Source organism: Thermobia domestica, chromosome 10, assembly GCF_964235325.1.
Source record: "Thermobia domestica chromosome 10, izTheDome1.hap1.1, whole genome shotgun sequence".
NCBI classification, from domain to species: Eukaryota; Metazoa; Arthropoda; class Insecta; order Zygentoma; family Lepismatidae; genus Thermobia; species Thermobia domestica.
In genome coordinates, this window is record NC_137463.1 from 223,833,279 (window position 1) to 223,850,968 (window position 17,690).

Sequence of the window (17,690 nt, forward strand, 5' to 3'; positions counted from 1 at the left end):
AACTTTTAATACTATCTTCGTATGTATTTAGCCTACACTCTTCCTCCAACTAAATGCCATACTCCTCTTCTTTTCTCAGACTTTCCATATAATTCTCAATGAAGTCATCTATATCTGTTGTGTCTGTTTCGGTTTGCACATTACTGTCTTCCGCTGCCAAAATAGTTCTTGCATACCTTTTCACCGAAAACGGGGAAAAAATACAGCTGCGGATATTGGCTTCTGAATGCTACGTTTAAATCAAATTTGGCCATTTAATAGAAAAATAAATTTGACTACTTTTTAACAAATAAAATAAAAGATTCTTTGTTAATACTGAAATTTAACAATCCACATATTTGAAATTTAATTGTGGCAATATTTTAATATTCTTTTTTTTTTTTAAGTAATATCACTGTGATTTAATTTAGCCACATAATCCAACAAAATTATCAATTCAAACTAAATAAGATACTTATCCACATGATATTGGAACTCAATTTTTCCAAAAGTATAACACCAATTCCATTCCAAAGGTAAAAATGTCTGTCTCTGTTTATAAGATCACTGGTAGTTCAATTCACTTCGAAACCCTACAAAGTATTAATAAACTGAAAAGTGATGTTATATTTTCTTGCATGTGTCAGCTGTACGAATACTTTTTCCACGTACAATTTTAGAGTTATTTTGTTTTTTTTATTTTTTTGTTAAGAGAGTTTATATTTCAGTCATTTCATTAATATATTCATGTGTATACACTAATTCACGTAATATCACCCACTTTACATCTTTGATATGAACAGTGCCATTGAAATTATACAAAACCTGGGACTGTACGAATACTTTTTCGAGTCGCTATACTTACTGAAACACCAGTAGCTCTGGCTCTGTACCGGTACCTGTTTTCATTACTTGGTTTTTAACTATCAGCCTCTCTCTTCATAAAATAATTTAAAAATTCTGTTTTGTCTGTGATTCTTCTTACCCTTCATGTGATAAAAAGGAAGAAAATCAGCACAAAATACAAATTAAAACAGCATAGAACTATACAAAACGAAACATACTCCATGGAACAAACGCTGTTTAGTTCGGCCACTATTGTGACCTTGAAGACCCCTTTCCCCCTATCTGAGTTCCATAAATAAGCATTCCTGGAGGGAGGATAGAAAAGAACCATTTTGTTTTACCAAAGAAATGACAAACTTTACTGGATGAGGAGAAAAGAAGTTGACAAGTCTGTAGAATACAGGGATTAAATATATTCTGCACCGTCTCAGGATTATGCACCGAGGCTAAGGAAGATGGGATGATGATAATGAATGAAATAATTGAATGAAGAAAATAGGACGAAACGGGAGAACCTCAAGAACGCCCATGCACACGGTATTTGTCCATCATCACTTGGCGCGACCTGGGATTGAAGTACAGATCCCATGAACCAACGGTGAGCTCTCTACCACTGAGCCACCGCGACTCAAAATATAAAATGTGTCATGTGATAAAATTTTTACTCAATTTAAATTAATATACACTCACCATGCATTAAAAAAGTAAAAGGTAACCATAAATTCACCTAGTACATTTGAACATTTAGTTTAAACAGATAAATGTTAAATACTAGGACAGATGAATATAAGTGATCAGATCGTTTCAAATAAATGGGAGAAAAGTAAGCCTGGAGATGAATTCAAAGCGTGTTTATCACTTCTCCCCAGCAATGTGAGACATTGCCAAATTATAGTGCATACGCTTTTGCCAGTTATCAACACTACTGGTGACATCAGTATCTTATAACTGTGTTAACTGCGGGCCTCAAGGTTATAGCTCATGCTATTCCTCTTGGCCTGTAATAATTACATTAATTTATTCTGCACCTTTCCTGTAATTTATCAATGGTTTCTCTCTCTCTCACACACACACACACACTTTATCTCTATCTATCACTATTTATCTATCTTTCTTTTTATTTACAAGTCCTACTTACAATAAAGAAATCCCAAAACAGAAACTGAAAACGTAGAAAATGAATATTTACCAGAGAATAGTGAAAATCAAATCACAGACGCTGAAATAATTTATTATGAGCACTTTCGCTAAAATATTTCATCAGATAGAGGACACGAGGCGAACGATTAGTGATAAATGAAATTAAATCTTTGAGCTTTACCTCCCAAGGTTATGACGGCTAGGTTAAACGAGACGGTGATGGTAAGAAATGAATGAAATGGTGGAGTGAAGAAAGTGGGAGGAAACGGGAGAACCCCGAGAAAACCCACGCACAAGGTGTTTGTCCACCACAAAGTTCACTTAGCGCGAGCTGGGATCGAACCAGGGACCCCATGCACCAGAGGTGAACGCTCTACCATTGAGCCACCGCGGCCCACTAAATGAAAAGAAAAATCAAAGAACAAATATAGCTTACAAGCATCTAGATGGGCACCATATTGGAACCTCAACCGCTGCTTCTGCAGTAGAATTGAGGTGTATGACGGAAAACTTGATAACCCTTATTGCAATTTTTTAGACACTTGTTGCATTTTTCTCCAAATTATTTAATTATTGTAATAATTATTAGCAATTTAAACATAGAAAGTTATTGATAAAATTAATTAAGAAGGAATATTCGTGCAGATAGTTGGAAGTTGCGATTTTGCACTCTAATTTATCACTTCAATCGCTTTTATCCAACAATTTGGTTCTTACTGTTATCAGCTATTTCAACTACACCCCTCAATTCTGACTTTCCTGTTTCTATTTAAATATCTTTAAAGTAAATCTAACCATTGTCCACATTGATATCCTACAGTTTCGTTTAACTCTTGGACTAACTTCCATAGGGTTAACTCGATGATCCCACTTTCCAGTTTTTCTCCCACATTCTTTCCTGTCATCTGTTCTTCTTATCGAGGAACTGTTATTTACGTTGCAACAATAATGTTGCAAACTCATATATCTTATTTCAAATCCATTTCTAGTGAAATACAATCTCTTTATTCTATCTTGTAACAGAAGTATTGAATTTACTTTACACCTCTTTAAAATATAATTCTACTCTTTATTTTCTCTAATTTCATTTACCATGAAATATGTCAACAAAGTAGTAAGTGAAGAAACTGAACTACAGAGTAAAGGAAAACATTTCATGAATAAATGTCTCTCATAATAGTTGATGGTTTATCTGACACTTGGCTTTTCCCTCCCCTTTTGATGAAGCGTTTAACTAATCCTATATTTTTTTTTTTGTCTGTTTACTGCTCACTCACCCTATCTGAAGAAGCGTTTAGCGAATGTAGTTTTCTTCCTGGTTATTGCTTTTACTCTCTATATGTTGAAGCATTTAGCGAAAGTAATTTTTTCGTCTTCATTATCTCCTATATGATGAATCCTTTAGCGAAAGTACTGCTTATCGTTATGGTTGCAAGATTGAACTGAAGGCAAGCCCGGAGACCAATAGCATTTCTGTAATTGTGTACACAAATTTCAAACTGAAATTTCGACGTATTTTTTGAATATATACTATATTACCACCGTTGCTTCTAACAGTTCTAACCACTATTACAAACTACTAACGTTACTATTATTAATAATCAAACGTATATTGTACTGAATTAAATTATAGTACACTAGTGATTATAGACAACTACCTTATTTTTCATATTCTCAGACCTGCTCGGTACGTCAAGATGCGTTCTGGTTTCTAGAACAGTTTCGTGTAAATCTTGGGACAGATCATCTTCAGGTTCATCTGAACACAAATTACAGCCATTACAAGTCCTGTTAAAATTATTTTCCTATCATCTGACTATAAAATATTCATTACACTAAACATCCATTCGACATCTGCGTTACATGCTATTACGGAGAGAACATGCTGGATTATTTTGAGCAGCTTTGGTGCATCTACTTTCGCGAGAAATGTACTTCATAATTTACAACCATCCATTATTGTATTTCCTGTCAATTATTAATATTAAATCTTCCGAAACAGGAAATGCATTCTACAGTTCATTTCCACCGAAACGAATTTTAAATTTCATCTCCATCTAAGACTTTTCTTTCTTTCTTTCTTTATCCCAGAAGCAGGGTTTAGGTTTTATTTAGGCAGCTTCGAACTGTATTCACTATTACACTTCATTTGTTTGCTTGGTATAAGTTATATATTCTGTCATTAATAGTTCAAAATTTAAGTTAAAAATCCTTGTCAGTGCGGTTCCGTATAATCCTTGAAACCAAATTATTAGGTCTTCTCTCAAATTGTTGATCTCTGTTGATATACATAAAATTAAATTTTTAAAATTTTATGAGTCTTGGATATAAAAATTATTATATTTTTCCATCTCAGACAAATTGTTATGAAAATAGTCTTGCTGCTATGCGACAATACAACAATGAAAAGAATTTAAACCTAACCTTTTGTTAGAATATAAATATAATTCTTGTAAATAGCTAACAACTCAGTGCTACATATACTATAAGACATAAATGGCATACATAGTTAATTATAATTAATTTAATATTTAAACGTTTGGTAAGTAGCCTAAAGATTTAGTTTTGTTGGCTGTAGATCCGAAGAATGTATTTCGAACCTGGGCATTTCAGCTGCAATTGGAGGTTTGACAGTCCTACCTATCGCGTAATTTTCTTGAAGTGCGTGTGGTTATGTTATTATTATTATTACTTAGGTAGTTAGTTATTTTCCGGTAAGTCATTTCTCATGTATGGCTTCCTTGAGAGAAGTTCTGCGGGCTTCAAGCCTGAAAGTATTCATAGAATGATATGTATTTTTTGTTTAAACTTTCGTTATCAGGTTGTTATTCCACGTGGTGCGTTTAAGGCCAAAGGCTTGCTGTTGGCGTGTGTGAAGGACCAGAATCCATGCGTTTTCTTCGAACCAAAGGCTATGTATCGTGCTGCAGTGGATGAAGTCCCGGTTCAAGAGTACACATTACCTTTGGGAAAAGCAGATATTATTATGGAAGGTTTGGAGAAGTAATTTTAGTTTACAACAAAAATAACGTTCTTAAAAATCTTTTTTTCTTTTCATAAATTTTTCAAATATGGCTTAATGTGTTATAACCTGAAAAATACGTGTAAATAGAGCGTAGAAGTTATATTTCACTTAACTCTCCATGAGTTTTGAGTTTCTACAAGATGATTCCATACTAACCATCTACATCATTCATTTCGAACGCTGGACAATCGTTCTTCTATTGGGCGTGTAGATAGCGTTGAAGAAACCAGTGGCGGCTCTAGCCCGAGAGAGCCTAGTCCCCCCCCCCCCGAGTTTTTTGAGTAATAAAAATAATTTACGCTATCATTTATATACTTTTGGAAGCTTATATTAAACTCATGATATACCTATCATAGTCTGGGTTCTGGCTGTCCCCCTCCTTTAGTTTTTACCTTGTAAATCCACCACTGGAAAGAACTTTTTTTTTTTTTTTTTTTTTACGTTGAAGAAAGGTTGGGTAATGATCACGTTTTTCTCTTATTGAAATGCAATAAACATTAGTTAGAATGAAGGATCACACTTATTTTATACGTGTTCACATCTTGTACTCATTGCTGTTTCTCTTATTATCATCTTATTACCATCTTTGGAATATATAATTGACAGTTGTCAAAATACCTGTACATCGGAATCATCATATAAATAATCCATTGTACAGTTTTTCATTACCTCAAATAACATAAAAATTTGATCAAATTCAATGTGATAAATTTAAGTAGTAACCAATGTTTTTGGAGAAATACTGTAGAAACTTTTATCACTTTAAAAAAAAAAAAAACTTTTAAAAGCGTTTTTTCCATTAGTTGTAGGTATGTTGGTAAGGAAATAAGTAATTTAATTCCCGTAAATATCAAAAACTTTTTTTGCAAAGCTTATTTAACAAAATTCATAAGGATGTCTATGTGTTGACTAGTATGGTAAGAGTGTGCATCTACATTTTCCATATTTCGTTACCTTTATTAGCTATATATATAATTTGATAAATAATAATATTTGTAACACTGCAAAACATGGAATAGTTAATAGTTCATTTGTTTGAAAAGTAATTAAATATTCGTCTTTGGAAATAGCTTCAATTGTGATCAAACATCTTTTTCGAGTTTTAAATATTAATTGAATTCGACTAGAATACTTCAGAAAAGAATTCCATAATGAATAAGAGACCAAAATTGTCCAAAATAAACATTAATTAAATATTTGTGCAAAATAGAAATTCCTTATTATTCAAGGTCTCCTTGTCAACAAGTACAACTTCAGCAGTTTATATATATATACAATACCCTATTCGTATTTTACTGTTTGTGTATCTGCTCTAATTTGCCTTAACAACGATGAAATTTATGCATGTAGTAAGGAAACATTAATTCCACTTAATTATAAGTTTGTAATACATAAATATGGGGAAATACTACTAAAACAGTAAAGTGTAGTGTGTGTATTGAAATGTTTATGTGGGTAGAGACAATGGTAGTCGGAGATTCTAGCCTTTCACCTAATGTATTTTATAAAAATATTACTAAACAGTGTATCTACAAAGCGAATATCTTAAAATCTTCCTTATGACCAGTGAGGTGAAGGAAGGAAATGTTTTATACGGGAACCCTTTAGCTCATAGCAGCCTCCAGGACGTCTTGCAGTGACTTCAGGATACGGTACATTTTGGTAAACTCCTTAGCTCATGGCAGTTTCCAGAGGTTCGGGTTGTAGTTATGAATCCCCTTAGCTCATGGCAGCTTCCAGAGGTTCGGGTTGTAGTTATGATTTCCCTTAGCTCATGGCAGCTTCCAGAGGTTCGGGTTGTAGTTATGAATCCCCTTAACTCATGGCAGTTTCCAGAGGTTCGGGTTGTAGTTATGAATCCCCTTAGCTCATGGCAGCTTCCAGAGGTTCGGGTTGTAGTTATGATTTCCCTTAGCTCATGGCAGCTTCCAGAGGTTCGGGTTGTAGTTATGAATCCCCTTAGCTCATGGCAGCTTCTAGAGGTTCGGGTTGTAGTTAGGAATCTCCTTAGTTCATGGCAGCCTCCAGGGATTTTAGGCAAGGTAGCACTCCTTCGTCCAGAGCGACCTCAGGAGCAGGTGTAGGTTAAGTGATCATTGGTCAACTGATACTTCTGCCCTCTTCGGGTCCATTTTATAGGCCATTTCTGGTGGCTCGTTCTTCTTCGGTTCCCGTCGCGCTATCTTCGTGTCTTGCTGGTTTTATGAGTATCGTCTGCTGCACTGATGTTTGTAAACAATAGCACATAGCACTGTTGCATGAATAACGTGTGCTCGCACTGAAAGGTTGTGATCCTTACAATATATATATATATATATATATATATATATAGATAGATAGATAGATAGATAGATAGATAGATAGATAGATAGATAGATAGATAGATAGGGGGGCCGCGGTGGCTCAGTGGTAGAGCCTTCACCTCTGGTGCTAGGGGTCTCGGGTTCAAACCCTGCTCCCGCCAAGTGAACTTTGTGGTTTACAAACACCGTGTGCGTGGGTTTTCTCGGGGTTCTCCCGTTTCCTCCCACTTTCTTCATTCCACCATTTCATTCATTACTCATCATCACCGTCTCCTTTAGCCTAACCGGCATAACCGTGGGACGTAAAACTACAAATATATATATATATATATATATATATATATATATAGATAGATAGATAGATAGATAGATAGATAGATAGATAGATAGATATAGATATATATAAAACTATTGAAATTGTCCTCCTCGAGAAGGAGTCCTTAAATAATAACATAAGCAACATATGAATACATATAAAACAGGTGTGATCCTTTATTCTGACAGTCGTTTGCTATATTTCAATAAGTGGGAAACTTAATAGTTAATCATGATGCAGAAACTAGGGTTTCTTCAACTTCATCTGCACACTTAGTAAGAGAACGGTACTCCAGTGTTCAAAATGATGTAGTTAATTAATTTGAAATCATCTTTAAGGAGTTTTTGGAAAGGTAAGTGATTTAAGCAATAATTGATTTGTGCTAAACAGAATAGTATATGGAGGCAAAATAGTATGGTGGGAAACGACCTATACTGTAAGGTTGATATGTGCTCTCGTTAATTGTACGGGATTCAAACCCCGTCCGTAGTTCGGAGCCCATGTTAAAAGTAAGTGCAGCCCTTCATAATCTTGGTGTTGGTGCAAAAAAAAAAGACTCAATTATTACATAATCTTTTACTACTGATTAATAAAAATGAAAGTTTAGTGTATTTATGTGGTAGCTATTGTATTAAAATATAATTATCTTAAAGGGAAATAGTATTCTAACCTGTCAGAACTGAAACATCTGAGCATAAGAGGTAGGTTCAATTCTTTTCTCTGTGGAAATGAAGTAAAAGAACCGTTACAGCCTCTAAATGCTAAAACTACAATTTATTAATATAAAAGAAAATTACAACTTTACAAAAAGAGAGTACTTACACTATGAATAGCTTCTCAGCTGTTATTGAATATCACAAACCAATATTCGCAAGAGAGCAATACAAAAAAACTCAGGCTGTGCTTTTAATTAAATTTTACCTGTGTTAATAAAAAAAGACCTGCATGAACATGATATGAGAAACTTAACCCAAGTCCAAAGTTTTTTCTGACGTGTATGACTAATACGATCTCACAGGATTCGTTAGTTCCCTCTATCTGCTTTTCTTGGTAGTCACCAAGACCAACGATGCCTCCTGATTCCAGGACCCTTATTTTTATTACAAGTTACAAGTTTTTACTCATTAATTTTCAATCAGATGCTAAACTATGAGTCTTCAGCAATTAAAATTCCCATTAACTTATACATACCTTTGTCCTTCAGGACAGGTCATTTTCGAAAAGAAAACATATTCATAGTCCATTAAGATTACAGTCTCAAGGTTTTCTTCTTTCCATTACACTAAGAACTTGTGACTTATTTGCATCTCCATTTTTTATATATATACAATAGCGACACATGTTTTCCTTTTCGCTGTCGGGTAGTGCAGTTTCATTAGAGAGCAATACAGTTTTATAAATATTTAAAATACAAGCAGCAGATATTGTACACTACAAATGATACAACCTAGTAATAATAAACAGTGCATTAACTTGTAATTTTATTTGCTTCAATATACCATAACTGATCGTAAATCATTTAGTACCTGAAAGCTTTAATTATGCTTTTACGGGATTCGAAATTGTTTTTACAGGCAGGCTAGCATAGTTATCATCACGCCACTGTAAAGAATTACTTAAAACTCTAATTGTTATGATAATATTATGTCTATCGTATTCAAACATTCTCAACTGTCATTAAAATAATTTTTATTTTACATATGTAAATTGATATGTTTCTTAATAGGTAAAGATTTAACAATTGTTACTTGGGGTACTCAAGTTCATGTGGTAAGAGCAGCAGCAGAGAGGGCGAAAACGGATTTCAAAGTGGATTGCGAAGTAATTGATTTGGTAACCATTATACCTTGGGACAGAGAAGCTGTGTGCAATGTAAGTAGAATAGTTTTTACATTATGAGAGATCAAACTATTAACAACTATCAAACTACTACCAACTTCAACTGTAGAGTGTGGCAAGCACAATATATTGTCCAGAAACATATATTTGTCATTGTCTCTCGCTTTTTCATCTCTGATAATGACGTACGAATAACGGAAAGCGCTATACGAGGCCTGTCTAAAAAATCCGACCTTAATTTTTTCCACGCAAAGTAGTGATTCTCAGGCGGCGCCACAGTGCACGGTGGAAGGAGGAACCTTAATGCGCATGCTTGAATTTTTTCACCGCGTTCGCGTGTGCCAGTCGTGAGCTGGTGGTCGCGAAGTGAGGTGCTGTTGGTAGTGTTCGTCGGATTTAGTGTTTCTCGCAAGATGACTGAACGAATTGAGCAAAGATACTGCATCAAATTCTGTCAAAGGCTGGGTGATTCTCAAAGCCAAACAATTCGTAAGATTCAGCAGGTGTTTGGAGAAGATGCGATGGGTGTAACACAAATTAAACAATGGTTCAACCGATTCAAAGATGGCCGCACATCAGTCGAGAGTGAGCAGCGTAGCGGCAGGCCCCAAACTGCTCGGAATGCAGCTGTTGTTGAGCGGGTGCGAAATTTGGTGATGGCAGATCGCCGTTTGACAGTGCGGGAGATTGCAGAAGATGTTGGAGTGAATAAAGATTCTGCACATGCAATTTTGCGTGACGATTTGAACATGAAACGAGTGGCTGCTAAATTTGTACCCAAGTTGTTGTCTCAGGAACAAAAAGACACCCGTTTTGACGTTGCACAGGACCTTCTGGACACCACCAACACTGATCCTGGGTATCTGAATACCGTGATAACTGGAGATGAGTCATGGGTGTACGGGTACGACCCAGAAACAAAACAACAATCGTCTCAATGGAAGCATCCCGATTCTCCAAGGCCGAAGAAAGCGCGGCAGGTGCGAAGCAAAATCAAGGTGTTGCTGACTGTTTTCTTCGATGCCCGTGGAATTGTGCATCACGAGTACGCACCGGAAGGACAAACAATGACAAAGGAGTACTATCAAGATGTTCTCAGGCGACTCCGTGACGCAGTCCGGCGCAAAAGACCAGACATGTGGACAGCGAAGAACTGGCACGTCCATCATGACAACGCCCCAGCACATTCATCCCAATTGATCCACACGTTCTTAGCCAAACATGGAATTACAACCGTTCGCCAACCTCCCTACTCTCCAGACCTGGCTCCTTGTGACTTCTGGTTGTTTCCAAAATTGAAGATGCATCTGAAGGGATCCCGTTTTGAGAGTAGAGAAGACATAATGCGGAACACGACGACGGAGCTGAACAACATTCCAAAAGAAGACTTCCAGCGGTGTTTCCAGCAGTGGAAGGATCGGTGGGCTAAGTGTGTGGAAGCACAAGGGGCCTACTTTGAAGGGGATTAGGGTCCCAAATCTGTCAGGTATTCGCAACTATTTTTCTGGCCAAAGGTCGGATACTTTTTAGACAGCCCTCGTATTCTCAGACTGTTTTCCTGTATTGTATTGTATTTTCGTTTTTTTCCATACATTTAGCACTGTATTCAATGCATCTGAAGTGGACACGCTATTTATAGATCAATACCAAAGTAAAGGAAACAATAATAATGTAAATTATACACATTAGGTCAATAATTGTGCGTTACATTTTGCATGATATCATTATTAAAAATAAAGTTAGAGTAAGTAGCTATTGCAGTGTATGTAGAAATCCTTGCATATACCGTATATCTAATGTTGAAACAAGTAATGGCACTGATATACCGGTACTACAGATCATGTAGAATTTTAATGTAGTCAGCAATTCATGTATTCCTCCACAGAGTAAAAGCAGTGTTGTAATAAATATTTCTGGAGTTCTTTTTTTAATTTACCAACAGAGTCTTGCGTCTTTATATCTTTGGAAAGTTTGAACGTGAACGAAGAGTTAAAAATGAAGGAATTAGAAAATAAGGTACTATCTTACCTTTTAACGAAACGATGAGTTCTGGTAGTTTGTGAAGATGTTGTGTGCTATTTCTTCTACAGAACAATACCTCATTTAAGGTTAGTGTAAAGAGACAAGTTTTGCCGATAGATGCCACTACAGTCTTCGTATCTCTCCATGTATATTTTACCTTTCACGAAAATTTACAATTTCTTTTACAAATTTCAACGTAAAGACTTCAATTTTTTAGAGAAGGAACTTCATAACCTATTAAAGTGAACAATCCGTGCCGATTTTTTATTTAGAATTTTCTTCATTGTTGAAAGAGTTCCATTGTTAAATGTTTGGATATCCATTTCAACAATCAAGTCATTTCAACAATGAAGAAAATTCTAAATAAAAAATCGGCACAGATTATTGCCTTCGGTAGATTATGAAGTTACTTTTCTAAAAATTTGAAGTCTGTAGGTTGAAATTTGTAACAAATCGTGAGTTTTCGTGAAAGATAAAAAATACATGGAAAAGATACGAAGATTGTACTGCCATCTATCGACAAAACTTGTCCCTTTAAACCAACCATAAGTGATTCCTCGTCAGGATGAAGAGATTCTGAGTCGATAAAGGAATATGTTATATAGTAAAACTTTTGACCTCAGTTTTCTTGAAATGTAGAATTTGTTGCTTACCATCTTTAGCCTCTTAATCCCTTCAAGTATAATTTTGAACGATTCTGAAATTTCAGTACCGGAAAGGTAGGTAAATGATCTAGATAGAAACGAATTGTAATGGCACTAGAAAGTGTGTCGTTCGTTCTTTGCCAATAATAACTTATAGTCTTTTATTCCGATGGAATGGAATATTTATTTAGTTATTTATTTATGTAATAGTCTTTTTTCCACTCGAATAGAGTATTTATTTATTTGTTTATTTATTCATACAACAGTCTTTTATTCCACTAGGATGGAGTATTTATTTATTTATGCACTGTATATGTAAAAAAAATAAAATATTCTTAACTAGCAGATTGTATATGTATATCATTCTTTGTCTTCTATCAATGATACTTATACTACTATAACTTCTGGCGAATACTTTCTGAAATATACTGATTTAAAGTATTCTATTTTAGATAAAAAGAACTCCAAGCTTTGCTCTATATTTGAAGAAATATATTTCTAAATGCAGTTACTGTAAGTAATACAGGGTGTCTACATGAAACCTCCCTGATTACAAATATTAATTGCATAGAAACTATTAGTGCCAGAATAACGGTTTGCGGCATCTTGAAGAGCAACTTTTTTTTCATATATGCACTTCTATATGGACCTCGTTAGTAGCTCTCAGAATGTCCAGTCAATATACAACCTCCCGCCTTGTGTTGTGTAGTATGTCCGATGTGATCGAGTTGATGGCTTCTTCAATTTTGTGACGAAAAGCAGGGATATCACGTACAGGTGTGGGGTAGACTCTATCTTTGACATAGCCCCATAGGAAGAAATCCATATAGGTTATGTCAGGAGATCGCGGTGGCCAAGGAGTGGGTCCATTCCGTCCAATCCATCGCTGTGGAAACGTTCGGTCTAAAACCGTACGAACGTCTAAACACCAGTGCGGTGGGACACCATCCTGTTCGAATATTACGTTTGATTGCAAAGGAAGTAGCTGTGGAAAAGCAAAGTGTTCAAGTACGCCCAGATAAACGGGACCAGTTATTGTATGAAGAAATATGGTCCGATAATTCTGTCGCGTCCCAAAGTACACCACACATTCACTTTCTCGCTATCTCTAACATATTCACGAACAATGTATAGTGGTTCGGAACCCCAAATGCGCACATTGTGACGATCCACCTTGCCTGGTGTGTGGAAGGTTGGCTCATCACTGAAAATTACCCTCCCCAAGTAATCGTAATCATCATCGATCCGTTCCAAAATCTCCATTGCAAACCTAATTCGAATTGATAGGTCATCGGGCTGTAGCGCCTGAGCAATTTGTACCTTATATGCTTACAAACGCAGTCTTATGGAGCACCTTATGGACCGTTAAACATGGGATGTTCAGCTCGAGTGACGCTTTGCGAACTGACTTTGTTGGGCTTCTAGTGAAGGTCTCCCTGACCTCATCCATAGTTTCCTCAGACGTTCGTGCTTTGCCCGAATCAGGCTGTCGGTTGACACTCCCCGTGGCTAATAACTTCTCAAACCATGTTTTAATGGTCTTGACGTCTGGTGGGTGCCGTTGGTACTTTTGTCTGAAGTTCCTTTGCGCGGTAATTGGTGATTTACTCTCAGCCAACCACACAACACACTGCACTCTCTCTTGTATTGTTGTCATGTTTGTTCATGAACACCTGCAACAAATAACAATTAACAATCAAGAACCAAAAGAAAAAAAAAACTGAGTTGCTCTTCAAAATGTCGCAGACCGTTATTCTCTGACACTAATAGTTTCCATGCAATTAATATTTGTAATCAGGGAGGTTTCGTGTGGACACCCTGTATAGTTTTCTGACTGTAGTGATTTCTTTGGAGTTGTATTTATCTGATACAAGAATTTACAAAAGCTAAAATATGAATTTTCAATGTCTTCTAATATTGAAGCCTTCCACAGAAAATTACATATTTGCTCTTATTTTCAGAGCGTTAAGAAAACAGGAAGATTAATCGTTTCTCATGAATGTCCAGTGACTGGAGGTTTTGCTGGTGAAATAGCAGCAACTGTCGTGGTAAGAGGAAGTAATAGTATGGGCTCATACCTTTTTAAGTAAAATTAACAAAAACTAACGTTCGATAATAGAGGAGCGTGTTTCCAAACACCACATAAAGTCAGTTTTTGTAATCTTACAGGAGAAACGAAGAACTAGTATTGCTATAGTTCCTCAAGTAATGGATCATGTTTCAGCTGTACTGGTATATGTTATGTATGACTATACACAAAAATATGTCAAAGCGTAAAAAATACCTTATTTGGGGTTTAGATCTAATCAAAGTAACAAAAATTTATTTTTTTAAGTCATAACAATTTACAAAATCAAAGTACTGCACAATAATGTACATAAATTTTTATGTATTTTTTTGCATCGAAAAATACTTATAGTGCATTATTATTTTTTATTATTTAGTATTTACTAACATTTATTGTTTGTTGTATAGATTATTACATTACATTGCAAAATTACTTTGAAACAACTGCCTGCTAACATTTTCCGAACAACTTTCATGCTGAATCGTCACATTTACACTGACAAACTATTTTAAGAACTTTCTTATCAATAAACTAGCTTTTTCTTGAAAATTTAATAATGAACAGCAATCAGGGATTTAGTAACAACCAAATGTTACATTTTCAATATAATCAAAGAATGCTGACGTGACTTAAGGGGAGTTTGCAATTAATATTTTCATGACTTAGGTGAACTTCGAAAATTGGGACTTTTTCCCTTTTAATTTCAACATAACTTACGCGAGTTCTGAACGTTATTATAATAAGGCATATATATATCTCCCCCTGACCAAAACCATATTCACGTAGAAATGAAATGTCAACTAAAAGCAGGGAATTTGTTATTCATCTCCATTGTTGGTACAAAGCACAAAGCGGAGCACAGAATAGCACTTACCTAAATAGGGCCTGGTTATTTCTAGACATCAATAAAACTTATTAATTTAAATTGTAGTAAGATAACAATTTACTGCATTACATATTGTAAGGAGGCTCTATTTAAGCGATCTGTGTTTTTGATCACCCTCCATTTAAAAAAAAATCCTATTATCACCTATTAGCAGCTAATTACTATTCTCTATTATTTTGTAGTGTTCCTATCCTACTAACAACGGTATTAAGAGGTAAAATTGAACCGGTAAATAATTAAGTAGTAAACTTAAAACTAGGAATAACTTTTGATTTTGCGACACTGAAAGTAATAATATTCACTTATAAAAGGAATCCATATGATAATTTGCTTAGTTAATAGAAAGTTTTCAGTAGGAATATCAAAAATTAATTTTGTAATTGACTCATCCTTGTGTACAATAATTGGCATTTTAATCGAAATTATTATTGCTTATATAGTTAGAATTAATATGATCTACATTGACACAAACCGGGCGTGTATTTTACACTTTTTCATATACTGTGACGAAGACACGTTCAGACATGATAGCAAAGTGTCTTTATTTACTTCTTCAAGTGTGACTTGTTTATAACTATGTAAATATCTTTTATTTTTGTATGATCGGAAAAGAATTATTAGAACATAATATAAGAAAGAAACATTTAATGATTCGAAATCTTCTCATTTTTATCTGTCTTTCTGCAGAATATTCAGTGACACGTTGTTTAAGAAGAAATCGTGCAAAGAATAAATATTTTAACAAGTAAACTAAACACGTAATACAAGTGAAAAATTGAAAAGAAAGAAAAAAAACTGGTAACCAATAACCAACGAAGGACATTGTATTATTTATCAATCTTATTCATCATTTTCCTTTACCTCAAATCCATTTTCAAATATTCAAGTTTCAAAATCAAATATTTCCCATTTAATAATGAGTTTTTCACATGCCTTGTTCTCCTTTTTATACTGTTCGTCAATTCCAGGAATGGAAACATGGAAGTAAGTAGCGTACAACTATCCGAAATAAGGTACTTTACAATGATGAAAGAATTATCGAAATAAACTGAATCGCACAAATCAAATATAATTTAAAAATCCAATTTTGAATCCAATATAATTTATTTGACAAGCATCTTCAGACTATAAGGAAAAAAGAAGGGATAAAATAAAAAAGATGCGCTAGTCGGATATTCTAAATCAGCAAAATGGCGTTATCTAATTAGCAGCCTTGATAATGTTTGTTATCCTTTTTCATTTTTCTAGTTTTCTGTTATTTGAAAACGACATATCAACAATCGGAAAAGTTTACATTTTATTTCGTTTTTTTCTTTCTTTTAATGTAGTTCTAGAAAGCTGTATAAGTTCTGTGTGTCTTTATTTTTATTCATGTATTCAAGGGTTCTAATGAAGTATTTTCTTCTCTTCACAGGAAAAATGTTTTCTTCATTTAGAGTCACCAGTTATGAGAGTGTGTGGATTTGATACACCTTTTCCACATGTTTTTGAACCTTTTTATCTTCCCACAGAATGGCGTGTTTATGATGCAATCAAACAATGTATAAACTATTGAGATTAAGCAGGATTCTTTAAAGAAAAAACATTACTTCTATAACACTAGATAGCTATCATTAATAATATTAAAATAATTTTATTACAGGCACTCTGAAATAATATTTTAAAATAGAATTTGGTTTGCTTAGTAAAATTTCTGAAAAAAAAAATAATAACAATTATGATGTTAATACTAAATGTAATTTAGTAACTCCTTTAAATTAAAGATTAAAAATATCAATGAATGTACTTTAATAGGTATTGTATGTATGTACATTTCATTCAGTCTCTTATTGTTTAACACATGTAATAATATTAATTAGTATTACTTAAAATAGCAGAAGTATAACATGTATCACTTACCATAAATAAATAAATAAATATTTTATTTATTTCTCCAACCGTTGTTATCATTGCTTTCCATAAACAACAGAAAACATTTAATTTTTGAGACGACATATATTTACATCCATTGAAGTTTTTTTTTCAGCACGAATACTCGCTAACGCTCTCGCCTTTGGTGCGAGCGGTCCCGGGTTCGATTCCCGGTGGGGGCACTCGGTCGAAAAAGTGTAAAAAGCTTTTTCAGGCCAGCCATTCTGAATGAGGTTTTTCTGGGTTTTCCTCATTCACACCAAGCAAATGCCGAGGTGGTACCTAACATCCCAGGGCACATCCTAAGGTCCCAGGGCATTCCTTCCTTCCCCAATCCTTTCTTCCTTCCCTTTCCTTGCTGAGGATCGTCATCCCTTAAACGTAAAGGGCTAACATAGATGCCGAAAGCCCAGAAATCTAAATCCTAAAATCCCTCTTTTTCAGCATGAAGACCACATATGCCACGGATTGTAATTCCACATGGTTCAAATATCATATTAATCTGTAATCTCTGAAATGGAATTTTTAGCTTAGCGCCGTGCGTTTGTGCTATATAGGCTGAAAAAGAAATGGGTTGATAAACATGTTGCAGGTAAGGGTTGATGTAGCGCATATTGCGGAATCTGAAAAGAAAATTAATAAAAAAAAAAGTTAGAAAATTTGAAGATAAGCTGCGAAGGATACAGAATGAAAATAAACAATAGAAATACA

General features: G+C 34.7%; 1 protein-coding gene across 1 annotated transcript in view; it reads left to right on the plus strand.

Moving 5' to 3' along the window:
- LOC145663013 (2-oxoisovalerate dehydrogenase subunit beta, mitochondrial-like) overlaps window positions 1–16,976 on the plus strand; it is a 42,137-nt gene extending 25,161 nt beyond the window's left edge. Inside the window, exons 5-8 of the mRNA XM_081729142.1 lie at window positions 4,787–4,958; window positions 9,336–9,481; window positions 14,076–14,162; window positions 16,483–16,976. Coding sequence (XP_081585268.1) covers window positions 4,787–4,958; window positions 9,336–9,481; window positions 14,076–14,162; window positions 16,483–16,623 — 546 coding nt within the window. The 3' untranslated portion in view covers window positions 16,624–16,976. The remainder of the gene's footprint in view (window positions 1–4,786; window positions 4,959–9,335; window positions 9,482–14,075; window positions 14,163–16,482) is intronic.
- Window positions 16,977–17,690: the final 714 nt, after the last annotated feature.